The following is a 13442-nucleotide window of genomic DNA, read 5'->3' as shown; positions in this document are numbered from 1 at the left end:
TGTATATTACGTCACCAATATCACGCTACGTCATCAGAATCCAGGTAGGTCATCATCATCTTCATACATCATCGGCATCCCTGTATATTACGTCACCAATACCAGGCTACGTCATCAGAATCCAGGTAGGTCATCAGAATGTAGGTACGTCACCAACAGACAGGTACGTCATCAGCATCCAGGTACAGCATATGTTTACGTCATGAACATCCTTACGTGTCATCAACATCCCCGTATTTTTTATTATTATCATTATAGGATATTTATATAGCGCACATATCCAGGCAACTAGTGCATGCTCAAGGCGCTGGTATTTTTATTTCCCTCGATCATTGGTTGTCAATCTCAATGGCACATCGTATTATCAATCTCAACTCCCTGGGGAGTATACAACTCTTGCAGCCACTAGGCGCACCGAGTTATTGTGGGTTTCTCATCCTAACGAGGTATACTACTCCATCAACATGAGAGCGTTTCATCAGCAGTCGTGCGTTTTAATAACATCCCTTGGTCCATCAGCATCCACATACATCACCAGCAACGTGATGTCACCAACAACCAAACAAGTTATGTGTCTCTTGACTAAACATAATGCATTCTCCTAAATTGAGACTAAACTTGGTCACGTCGTTTTGGCTGATACAAGGCAGATGCGACGTTAGATTTTCACTCACTCACTCACTCAGAAGCTTCTCGAGCTATTAATTATTAAAATGAACTAAATATAAAATGTCCTCCACAAAGAACCTGTCCCGATCATCTCCCGATGCCTTGGCAAAATAGCAAACATGTAATTATTACCAATTGAACTTCTTACGACAAGCATGCGTTTAAACATGAAAAAGAAATTTGTTGGTACTCACAACTGAATATCATTTATATTAGATTTGTATGGAGCAAAAGGCATCTTTGGACATCTAGGTAAATTCAGCCTGAGTGTTTACGACATTTGAAGTGAGCAAGGAAGTGAACGCTTTACACCATCAGCAATAAAGAAGTGAGTAACGCCACTTCCAGCAATATTCCAGCCATATCATGACGGGAACACCAGAAATGGGCTTCACACATTGTACGCATAAGAAACAAACCCGGCGTGACGAGCGAACGCTTTAACCACTCGGCTACCCCATCGCACCAAGCAATAAACAACCTGACTGAAAAGACAGAATGAAAAATAGGTAGCAAACACTACATCGCAATCGCCATGTACATCTTTTCAAATGATTTAAGCGGCCTTCACACGGCAAACTATGGTTTGACAACACAAGTTGTTAAAATTTTAAGAGTTGTCAAACTCGCGTTTTCACACGTCAAACACATGTTAATGTTTCGTGTCATTTGAGCGATTCCATTTTGTAGGTCGAGTTGACCAGACGACCAAAACATCACGTGACAATTCCGTTGACTGCGATTGGTTGTTTCTGAACAACACGAGTTTGACAAAACGTCACACGTCAAACTCAAGACTGACAACACAACACCGAAGTTTGATGGAAAAGTTGGTGAGAATAGAGACCGATCCTATTTCTCGACAACAGTTTGACAATTCTGAAATTGGTGTCGGTGAGTAGTTGGAATGCTGACACTCTCAAACTCGATTTTGACAACATATATTGTCAAACGTTAGTTTGCCGTGTGAAGGCCGCTTTAGACATCATTACCTGAAATGTGTTAAATAGTGTCGCCTGGTTGCTGGTAGACCGGAGACCACGGCCGTCCACGTTCAGGGGATAGTTGACGGCATCGTAGAAGACGTTGTAGCGAATGATGTTGTCACGACCGCCGCCAATGTTAACGTGGTATTGATTCTGTCATTACATGAAATCAATGTTTACACCTAACATATCAATCAGTGTGTGCGACCGCACTTTGCTTCATACGTTATAAGCTGCTTGTATTGTACACCTCCGTAGGGAGATGAATGAGTAAGTCAGTTTAGTTTTACGCCGCTTTTAGCAATTTTCCAGCAATGTCACGGCGGGGGACACTAGAAATGGGCTTCACTCATTGTACCCATGTGGGGAATCGAACCTGGGTTTTCGGCGTGACGCTTTATCAATTAAATGAGAATAATCGAGTATGACCAATCCAGTGGTCAACGTAATGAGCATTGATCTACGCAGTTGGGATACGATGGAAACCCTAAGGGAGAAGAGATTGAATAGTGAGTGCATAATGATCCTTTGACGTGAGTCATATAATCTGTGCCATAGATGAGGCATATGCATCGAACAGCAGCAACAACAGCAGGAGTAGTTTTGGTGATAGTAGTAGTAGTAGTAGTAGTAGTAGAGGTAGAAGTAGTAGTAGTAGTAGTAGTAGTAGTAAGTAGTAGTAGTAGTAGTAGTAGTAGTAGTAGTAGTAGTAGTAGTAGTGTAGTGTAGTAGTGGTAGTAGTAGTAGTGGTAGTAGTAGTAGTAGTACAAGTGGTAGTAGTAGTAGTAGTAGTAGTGGTAGAGTGGTAGTAGTAGTAGTATTGGTAGTAGTGGTAGTGGTAGAGTGGTAGTAGTAGAGTAGTAGTAGTAGTGGTGGTAGTGAGTAGTAGTAGTAGTGGTGGTGAGTGGTAGTAGTGAAGTGAGGTGGTGGTAGTGGTGGTAGTGGTAGTGGTGAGTGGTGGTAGTGGTGAGTGGTGGTGGTGGTGGTGGTAGTGGTGGTGAAGTGGTGGTGAAAGTGGTGGTGGTGGTAGTGGTGGTGGTGAGTAGTGGTGGTGGTGGTGAGTGGTGGTGGTAGTGCAAGTGAGTGGTGGTAGTGGTAGTGGCAGTGAGTGTGGTGGTAGTGGTAGTGTAGAGTGGTGGTGGTGTGGTAAGTGGTAGTGGTAGTGGTGAGTAGTGGTAGAGTGGTAGTGGAGTGGTGGTAGTGGTGGTGGGGGAGTGGTGGTAGTGGTAGTGTGGTGGTAGAGGTAGGTAGTGAGTAGTGGTAGTGAGTGATGGTGGTGGTGGTGTGGTAGTGGTAGTGGTGGTGGTGGTGGTGGTAGTGGTGAGTGGTGGTGGTGGTGGTGGTAGTGGTGGAGTGGTGAGTGGTAGTGGTAGTGGTGGTAGTGGTAGTGATGTAGAGTGGTGGTAGTGGTGGTAGTGGTAGTGGTGGTTGAGTAGTAGTGGTAGCAGTGGTAGTGAAGTAGTGAGTGGTGGTTGTGGTAGAGTGGTAGTAGTAGTGAGTGGTAAGTAGTAGTAGTGAGTAGTGGTAGTGAGTTGTAGTAGTAGTGGTAGTGGTAGTAGTAGTAGTAGTAGTAGTAGTAGTAGTAGTAGTAGTAGTAGTGTAGTAGTAGTAGTAGCAGTAGTAGTAGTAGAATATGGCGGCGGTCTGTAAATAATCGAGTATGGACCAAACAAACCAGTGGTCAACATCATGAGCATTGATCTACGCAATTGTGATAAGATGGAAACCAAGTCAGCGACCCTATCCCGTTAGTGGCCCATTAAGAGAAGCATGGCGTTACTGAAGACCAATTTCCACCCGCATCCTCATAGGTATAGTAGTAGTGGTACCGTGCGGAAGGTGTGTTTTTGTTCTGAGAAACAAAAAGATTTTCAGGACCCAATATTCAGATGTGAGAGGTTGGATGAATGTCTACCTGGAAAGAAGACGTTGTGTTCGATGGTGACGCTGGAGTACTGGTCGTCCAGCATGATGCCCCTGTTCTCTGCCCCAGGCATGTTCTTGACAACGTTGTGGATGTAGTTGTATCGGATGACGTTGCCACGCTGCAGATAATACCATGCCACGCAGTCATTTTTGTTTTCCACGTCATCATTATTGACAGGGATTGATAGAAAAAATGGTCATGGAAAAAACTCAAGTACATTGTATCCTCGTGTTTTGCTGCTCATGAAATTCATTCTGGTAATCATAAACTACGAAACTCCATAATTTGTTGGATGTAAACTGGGGTAAGGATGACATTCACTGTTCCTTTCCTAATTGAAAATAAATGATTGAAAAGGATAAATAAAGTTTACGATCTATCATTACATTTGCTACTCACCGCAGCCCAATCTCTCCCAGAATGCACTGCGCCACAATCAGTGCTGTTCACACACATATGGTGAATGTGGTTGTACTCCATTATGTTGTCGTTACCCTGGCAACCCAGAAGAGGGTTAGTGGTTCAAATATCTACAGGACTGTATGGATAGGTTGTGATCAATTTGCCAGTACGCGTTGGCCAAAAACCTTGTCCCAACAACCTGTGGTAAGTTTGAAATGAGTTCAAGCTACAGGGCCAATTTTCAGTGCTAGAGAGTTTGATTCAAGCTGTTCAAACATAACCTAGTTCGTATACGCAATCAAATGATTACATGTATATCAGAAGACTAATTAATGGATACGTAATCTACAGTCGAACAGAAACTCACGACAATGTCTACATCTAGTCAAAAAGATTTTTGAGTTTAGATCATTAATCAAAGTCATCATAGAGTGAGTGAGTGGGTTTTACGCCGCTTTTAGCAATTGTCAAGCAATATTACGGCGGGGGACACCAGAAATGGGCTTCACACATTGTACCCATGTGGGGAACGCAGTCATTGTCCTCTACGTGACGATCGGACGCTTTAACCGTTAGGGTACACCACCGCCCCAAGTTATTATTGAGAAGTTAGACGTGTTTTATGGTTACAATGCGCCAAAGACACAAACCCTACTCCACAAAAATAAGTTACCATGAGAAACGAATCATCTGAGTCTCGAACTGAGTAACATCAGATTACAAGGATTGAAGATTTGTACCTAATTATACGTTTATTGACACACAACGACAATGTCTAGATCCAGATCAAAGTGGACCTTAAGGTGTTGTGCACTGTCCGTTTTTAATCAAGTTGATCCACGCACCTTTTTCATGCATGTTGGTTACAGTTATCAGTCGGTGTCACTGGGTCTCATACAGCGTTTCAGGTGTAATATATGATCGTTTAGAATGAGAAAATAACATAATAAAGAAAAAACGATATGCTACAGAACTTTGCAATGAACCATGCCCGACTGAATTAATGGTGGAATGTGTAAACATACCCCCCACATCAATCCTGTGTATTGGCCGTCGTGAAGGTGATTGTATCGGGCCACGTTGCCAACGCCCCCTAGAGAAATGCCGTTGTAACCAACGCCCCCTACGCGGGCAAACTTCCAAATATGATTGTCTTCGACCACGTTGCCAGAGGGCGTTAACGTCTTCCGGTCTCCACCTGCATGCAAAGAAATATATAACCAAATATGTTCACAAGTCATACAGCAATAACAGCTACTATATTTGTCAGGGTCGGTGAGGTAGCCAAGTGGTTAAGGCGTTCGCTTACCACGCCGAAGTTCCGGTTTCGATTCTCTAGATGGGTACAATGTGTTAAGCCCATTTCTGGTGTTCCCTGATATTGCCAGAATTCTGCTAAAGTTGGATGACCACCCGAACCCGTTAGTCGCCTGGTATTACAAGCAAGGGTTGCTGAAGGTCAATTCTAACCCAGTATCTTCGCGGGTGTGGATTTTATTGACGTACGAACGTCCAAAGGTATTCAATGGTAAAGTCTGCCAATCATCGAGTGAACGAGTATTCTGTTTTGCCGCTTCTAGTAGCATACCAAGCTGGCATGGCATCCAGAAACACAACACATTGTCACCTTGTTGGAATCTCACCCAGTTCCAAGTCATGATCCTAATTTGATATTTTATCGTCGCATTATATGTTGGAGGACGTCACAAATTTCTAGAAGGTTCTCGCGCCATAACTATCATATATATTCGATTGGTGGCTTGTATAAAGTTGTTCACTTTTTCGTATGATTAGTTCGAAAACAAACGGTTGTTTCTTTACCCATAACACGATGACACTATTTTGAGTGGCAATGTTACCGCTGATGATAACGCCTCCGTTGGTGTAATAGACCTCACAACGGGATACCGTGACATGGCTACTTGATGTCAAGTGGACACCCCCAGCACCTGACAAAAAGTAAAAAGAGGACTTTATAGACCAAAGGACACTTTAGTAGCACATGTAAGTAATGGTTTGTGAATTTGCTGTATTTTGAAGTTGTTTCATTGAAACTTGAATATTGCCATTTTAACAAAATATTCCATGTGATTGTTTGTGGTCCTGTGCATTGAGCCGGGGTCACAATTCAGTTCAAGTTAAGCAATGCTGATCACGTCGATCCCATGGATGGGTGACCTCATGACAATTTCTAGGATTTCTCACCCAACAAAAAACGGGTACCCGGTGGGATAAGTGATTTGTCCATTAACCTTCTAGCTCCTCACAGGCAGCTTGGGTCATCCCCGGTAATGATAATGTCCATTATGTTGTATGCACTTAGTGCGGCGTGGAGTTCAGTGTTTTTAAGTGGCCTTATCATACAATTATTATACCCACTGTCATAACTCACCCATATTCTTTATTTCCATGTTCTGGACGTTGATGTTATGTAAGCTGTCTCCTCTGATGCCCTCGTGGCGACACGCCTCCAGAGTGAACCCCACAAAATTGAGGTTTGCCACCCCTCGGTCCATGCTGGTAGAGATTTGAGGTAGACATGGTATAATTTGTGACTAAAAAATATGTACATTTTGACATGCTTGGGTGATTCTGATTTCAAATAAAATTAAATCTTATATCGAATATATGCTGAGACAGATTGCACTGAGTGTAAAAGTCAAATCAGGGATGCGTCTTAATGGATGTTTTATTCATAATTATTATGAATAAAATCAGCTGTATTGTGCTTAGTAAAAACAAAGGTTGCTTCTGTTACATTCTTATAAATCAACATTATCAAGTTATTGGCCTGGAAAGTCCCTCAAAATACCCAGTGGCAGGTAAACATTTTTTTTGCTTTTGCTCCTGAAAATGGTTATGTTCATTTTCACCCTTTTCAATTGACAGAAGAAGGAAGACTTGCCTGATGCAGTCGTTGATGAGAGACACAGTGATGACGTCAGAGGAGGACAAGGTGCCCGTCTTTGTGTTGGGCCAGATGTACAAGTTGCCATTGGATCGGTCCAGATAGTACTCTCCCTGAAGAGAACGTGACGCAAAATTTTACTCGTCCGAAAAAGAAAGTGTGCATTAAATTTTTTATTATATTGCAAAAAGTAAACATCAGATGAGCACGAAATTCAAACCTAGAAATACCTGAGTGCTATGGAACAGAGAGGTACACGTGTTAACGAAACTGTATGAGACACGTGAAGAAGAAGGCATGCTGTTGCCTGTAAGAAGTGTGAAATGCATGCAAAAGTGCGAATGATATGCCTACTTAAAGCCCATACATGGCCAATCCAAACGTACACATTGCCAACTGAATATCGCAAAGCGGCCCCCACAAAGTAATGCCAAGATTAACAACAGGTGAACGACACATGGCCCCGGGTATGCTACGGTCTGGTTATATCCCGCGGGAGGTTGCTCAACATTTTAATTGTCACCGTAACACCATATCAGCATTAGTCCGTCGATATGGTCAACAAAACGACGTCAGGGATCGCCCACGTTCAGGGAGGCCAAGAGTAACGACCCCTGTGCAAGATTCGACTGATCATATGCGGAATCGGTGTCAACAAGCAACAACAACAGCCCATAGTATCCCCAATTGCAGGCGGATTCATCCTCCAACCGTCATCAACCGCCTACGAAGTTACGGCTTTCGTGCAAGGAGACCAGCAATTCGTCTCCTTGTGACGTTACATCACCACCAGGCACGGATACAATGGTGCAGACGACACCTCAGATATCCCCTGTTTTGGTGGAGACGTGTGATGTCCACATACAACCCGTGTTGTGCAACAATATCTCCAGCAACAACAACTGGATGTGTTGCCCAAGCCAGCAGTATCACGGATCTTTCGCCAGTTGAACAAATTGATCGCCGCCTTCGACGTCTGCCAAATCTCCCCGCAACGCTTAATGATATCCAAGTAGCGCTTGTCCACATATGGAATAACATCCCCCAGGTATTTCACGCTCGACTAATCTCATCCATGAGGTGTCGTTGTACAGCTGTGTTGAACTTTCTGTTGACTTTCTGTTTTTACCCTTTCAACTTGTGGACCCCTTTACGTCCCTACGGTACAATAAAAACATTTCACATCGTTCATGTGTGCAGACAAATGCATTCTGTTTTATCTATAAGCATTTTTTGCGATGCACAGTTTCTTTTTTTGGGTGAGTATATATCACTGAGGTCGTAATAGTAGTAATGATATGGATCGTGGAAAATTCCTTGGTAAAGGTGTTTTCCTAATTCGAGTGTGTCACGATTACAGGTTATGTATTTACACTCTTTTGTAATGTATTGTTCTGAAGAAGAAGAAGAAGGGGAACAGGAAGTTTTTCTCACCGGCTGATCCAGCTCTGTGAGCATGTTGAATACACGGAAGTAGCCACCCTGATTGTCAGCATAGGCGAGATGGGCCGGGTTGTAATGACCTAGACAAAATGGAACACCTCCAAGTGTCAAGACAGTGGCTGGTATCGTTGAAATTATTTATGCTACATTAATTATTTAAAAGTCCACAATACTAACACTGAAAGGTAGACCTATTCTGAGGTTCAATTTGGTCAATTTGGTCTCCTGAAAGTAATTTATATACTTTGTTAGCAAATGCTTGTTGGTCTGCTTGTTGAATATGCCCCATGCTTCAGTTCACAACCTGGCTGATCTTTGTTCTGTTGTTGAGCTCTCACAGTGTCTATGTTTAAATCACAACACCCATTGGCATTTACAGAAACCATTAAAACCCAAATAGGTTGGTTTTCGACGCGGAATAATATTCTAAAAGATCAAAAGGCAGTGTACATGGTGAGTGAGATGTCGAACATTTTAAACAAATGTAGAGATGAACTCTACTGACCTACTCTGACTCCATAGTGTGTGTCAGTTGCCAGAGTGATCTGATGCTTCTGGGTATCAATGTGGCTGATGGCCGCTGCATCGTCCGCCCAGCTCCAGTACCTGTGAAGGCAGCAGCATTGATAATCTATGTGTAACATACACATTATATAGTTAGCTGAACTTGTTTGAGGTGGCTATTCATTTCAATCTGAAAATGGTATCAAAACACAACAACAAAATACGACCCGTTTAATCAAATCTTGATCCAATTCTGACATGTCATGCAGCAGCTTCTCATTTAAAACTCCTCAAGTTGGCCACACCCCATCTAACTCAATGAAACTTCTGTTCAAAACCATCCGAGTTCAATTTTCTTTTAGCTCGTTCTGCAGTACGTCAAAGTAAAATCAGTTATGAATGTTACCAGAAGCCGTAAGCCCATGGTTCCTTCTCATGTACCCATCTGGAATCCTCCTGTGTGCTATAGGTGATGATCTTGCCATGCCTCCCCACCAGGGACTGAATTGATGTTCAGGAATTTCTGGAAGACATGTGCATTGTGGCAATGACATTACCTCCGAAATGGCGTCCTAGCTGAGGATTACGACAATTATACCACATCGTCATCTGTACATTCTCCAGAATGGAGATCAAAAGGTTGAAGAAATAATCGGTAATAAAGATATTTGCTCGCATTTATTAGTGCCATACGAAATTCGTGACACTTCTGACATTGAGTATGTAAAATAAGTATGACATGCAAACTGTTCCTCTCTCCAATGGTAGTGCGCCAATATGGCTCTTTCTTCCTACCTCATTCGGGTACTGGGCCAATCTGGCTGGCTCCCCGTTGATGAAAATCTCCAACCATGAAGTCCTGGACCGGTAGAAGCCGAAGTTGCTCATCTTGCCGTAGTCGGTGACACCGGCACTGGGTAAGTGCAGTTGCATCACCTGAAAGAGAAGAACTTGATCATGATCAGGGGACCAAATACCGTCTGATTGGACCTTCTCGCTTGTACTTCATAGTATTTATTGAATAGGGTAACAGTGTGGCGCAGTAATTAGCGAGTGTCTCTGGGACAATGATGACCATGATGATAATAGTGATGTTTATTGATGCAAAATCGGGGGAGACCACAAAGTGTATTTACCTTTGATCTTGAATTTGATGGCAGCATATTCAACACATTGTGGTCTGTCACATGGGTGAACAGGTGCGCTGGGATCTGCTTGCCTCCTGTCTGTTGAAGTCACAATGGATATTGTTATTGATATATGGTTAGTAACATTCCTGTATTTTGTACCACAGTTATAACTGTTTCAGCTTCCTCTTACCTATAACTGGTTCAGCGTCTCTATATTTAAACCTTTGAGAACTTGTGCCTCCAACTGATGCTATGAAACCTCCGTCTCCACTCTACGAGGGTGTTCTTACTCACCACGAGGACCTCCTACTCACCACGAGTGTTCCTACTCACCACATCTGTTCTTACTCATCACAAAGACATCACCAATGATCTCGTTTGTGCTCACTCACCACGTGGACCTCCTGGTCCTGGTAGGCTCTGAAGGTGACCGGCTGGGTGTAGGCGTGGGTGAAGTGTAGGGTGGAGTGCAGGTTGTAGTAGCCTCCCATCAACTCCACGTACACAGCTACAGGGACGAACAGATTGTGGAAGAAAACAATTTAATACTCTGTTATCACTATCAATACTATTCGCATCTTGGCAATACATATACGCATTATAATATAGGAGACCCGTGAAAGTCCGGGTTAGAATGAACCTTCAGTAACCCATGCTTGTCGGAAGAGGCGACTATCGGGATCTTGTAGTGAGGCTCGCTGGCTTGGTTGACACTTGTCATCGGTTCCCAATTGCGCAGATTGATGCTCATGCTGTTGATTGAGTGTCGAATATTTACAGACCGCCGCCGTATACCTGGAATATTGCGTATACCTGGAGTGCGGCGTAAAACTAAACTCACTCACTTTAATATAGGATGCACTACAATATCACTATCCAAACAGAGGGAACTAATGGAAACATTGTTATGATAAATTTTCTGCCGCAGAAATATGAAAGCTGAGCTGCAGAACCTACTCACTGTTGCCCCTGATGCCACCGCTGTCCAGTAACTGTCTGGCCTTGTCCAGGGTGGCCACCGGATGGGAGACATCCAACCTGGGCAGGTCAATATGAATTGTGTATGGGAATACATACACAATGCGTTGAGAAGGTAGGGGATCGAGGGTTGGTGAGGATAGGTCCCAATCAGGTTCTGGAATGGCTGTGGACATAGTTTGGTGGGGTTGGGTCCCAATCAGGTTCTGGAATGGCTGTGGACATAGTTTGGTGGGGTTGGGTTCCAATCAGGTTCTGGAATGGCTGTGGACATAGTTTGGTGGGGTTGGGTCCCAATCAGGTTCTGGAATGACTGTGGACATAGTTTGGTGGGGTTGGGTCCCAATCAGGTTCTGGAATGGCTGTGGACATAGTTTGGTGGGGTGGGTCCCAAACAGGTTCTGGAATGGCTGTGGACATAGTTTGGTCGGGTTGGGTCCCAATCAGGTTCTGGAATGACTATAGACATTGAGTAACTGGGAGTGGGGATCGTTGCTTGGCAGTTTCAAGAATTTAGAAAGGTAGATATATTTTTATTATATATTTAAGTGTGAAAGACTGAGCTTTCTGAGTTTTAGGAAAGTGATATCTTCACTGCAGAGACAGAAATTTGATATTATCACTGTCGTGAAATATAACTATGCCGGAACTACTACAGGGCTCAACTAACTTTTCGGTGACGTGTCTTTTATCCTGAAATATCATCTACATTTTCTGAAATGAAGTTGACATTTTGTGAACAACATATATTTGTGATAAAAAATAAATGTTTGAGTTCTTTGTGGAAGTGTGTGTTACAGCTATACCAAGGGGTCTTAAATAATCAGTCGAGACCCGACAAAAGGCAAGCCCCTGGAGGAGATATGGTGTGTTTAGGCATGAACATATATTTATGTATATTTATGTATGAAATTCAACCATGGTGTATCTTTAGTATCGTGAAAGTATATCCAACACATGACCATTATTTCATTAAAATCAATTTGAATATATTTTCTGTCCTAAATACGTCAGTAATGTCCTAATTCAGTATGAAATAATGTTCATCATATCTTCTGTTACCCGTGAAGGTCCGGCTTAGAATATTGATCTTCAGCAACCGATGCTTGTCGTAAGAGGCGACTAACGGGATCGGGTGGTCAGGCTCGCTGACTTGGTTGAGACATATCATCGGTTCCCAATTGCACAAATCGATGTTCATGCTGTTGATCACTGGATTGTCTGGTATAGACTCGATTATTTACAGACCGCCGCCGTATAGCTGGAATGTTTCTGAGTGCGGCGTAAAACTAAACTCACTTACTCATATCTTCTGTATACGTTTATGACATTGAACAAAAGCAAAAAGGCCATGATCGTGTGAAATAAGGTTAAGTCCTTAACCCGAGTTCCTATCAGATGCCACGTATAATCAACCCGTGAAGATCCGGATTAGGGTTGATCTTCAGCAACCCATACTTGTCCTAAGAGGCGACTAACGGGATTGGGTGGTCAGGCTCGCTGACTTGGTTGACACATGTCATCGTATCCCAATTGCGTATATCGATACTTATGCTGTTGATCACTGGATTGTCTGGTCGTGACTTGATTATTTACAGACCACCGCCATATAGCTGGAATATTGCTGGGTGCGGCGTTAAGATGATGTTACAATGAATGAGTTGAGTTGAGTTGAGTTGAAGGATGCATGACTATTACATTTCTTGCGACTTAGGCTTCGACGTCATACATGATTAAAAAATTCAATACGTCCCGGTTTTTCTGCATTTGGATGAATCTCATGCAAGTTGTGTCTTACACCAAATATATACACCTTCAGCAATTAATCATACAAAATAATGAGAGTTCTTACCCCGAGTTCCCGTCTGATCCCTTGGGGCTGACATAGATGTGGACTGTCTTGGAGTGACCCAGGGGCAACAACAGCCCCAGACACAGAGCCACTACCCACGTCATTGCATGGGTGGAAGTGTTACAGAAATGACGACGGCCCTATGGATCAAACAGATAACAGGACGGGAACTAACAGCTTGAGAGCATGGCCTTGAGACAGATAAAGATAAGCACGTTTTTGGACTGCAAAACAAACACTAAATCAGATCAGATTATATCGTGACCTATCGAGCTGCGATTTGGCTGATTATTCAGACTGGAATTTGATGAATATTTACAAGAAAATTGTTAACTTGGAAGAAAGCATGTTTTAATGGAAGCTGACCTAAGATTGAAAACTGGCCTGCATGTGTCTCACTGATAAACATCCGATTTCCAAGAAACAGAGCACGTTCACTGATGTGGCTCTGTGTTTTGCCTGAATTCATATTTTGCCATGCTTTTCACAAACCACTTTGAATGATAAGGTTCTTGTCTTTACACATTTCAATGACAACGTCATATAATCCTCGAACAGGGGCGGTAGGGTAGTCGAATGGTTGAAGTGTCCGCTCGTCACGCTGAAGACACGGGTTCTATTCTCCACGTGGGTATAATGTGTG

At 43.0% G+C, this 13442-nt stretch overlaps 1 protein-coding gene across 1 annotated transcript; it reads right to left on the bottom strand.

Annotated features, from left to right (window-relative positions):
• Positions 1–1667: 1667 nt before the first annotated feature.
• Positions 1668–12903, bottom strand: LOC124259685. The gene is made up of 15 exons (XM_046693865.1): positions 12800–12903; positions 10931–11007; positions 10362–10477; positions 9976–10065; positions 9635–9775; positions 9246–9340; positions 8841–8941; positions 8327–8415; positions 6890–7005; positions 6377–6501; positions 5844–5933; positions 5010–5182; positions 3982–4077; positions 3571–3700; positions 1668–1808 (listed from the first exon to the last, which is right to left on the bottom strand). The coding sequence occupies exons 1-15, from the start codon at positions 12901–12903 to the stop codon at positions 1792–1794; spliced, it is 1560 nt and encodes a 519-aa protein (XP_046549821.1). The 3' UTR covers positions 1668–1791.
• Between the last annotated feature and the right edge of the window lie 539 nt (positions 12904–13442).

The sequence above is a fragment of the Haliotis rubra genome, unplaced genomic scaffold (assembly GCF_003918875.1).
Source record: "Haliotis rubra isolate DU_JTF1 unplaced genomic scaffold, ASM391887v1 Scf732, whole genome shotgun sequence".
NCBI classification, from domain to species: domain Eukaryota; kingdom Metazoa; phylum Mollusca; class Gastropoda; order Lepetellida; family Haliotidae; genus Haliotis; species Haliotis rubra.
The sequence above is the reverse complement of the archived record's forward strand: the minus strand, read 5'-3'. Positions and strand labels throughout refer to the sequence as shown.

Excerpts from the sequence above, each read along its gene's own strand:
- LOC124259685 (XM_046693865.1), bottom strand. The coding sequence starts at position 12,903 with ATGACGTGGGTAGTGGCTCTGTGTCTGGGGCTGTTGTTGCCCCTGGGT. Across the intron at positions 6,502-6,889 it reads CTCATCAACGACTGCATCAG|CATGGACCGAGGGGTGGCAA; the intron begins GCAAGTCTTCCT and ends AATCTCTACCAG. Across the intron at positions 5,183-5,843 it reads CGGAGGCGTTATCATCAGCG|GTGGAGACCGGAAGACGTTA; the intron begins GTAACATTGCCA and ends CTTTGCATGCAG.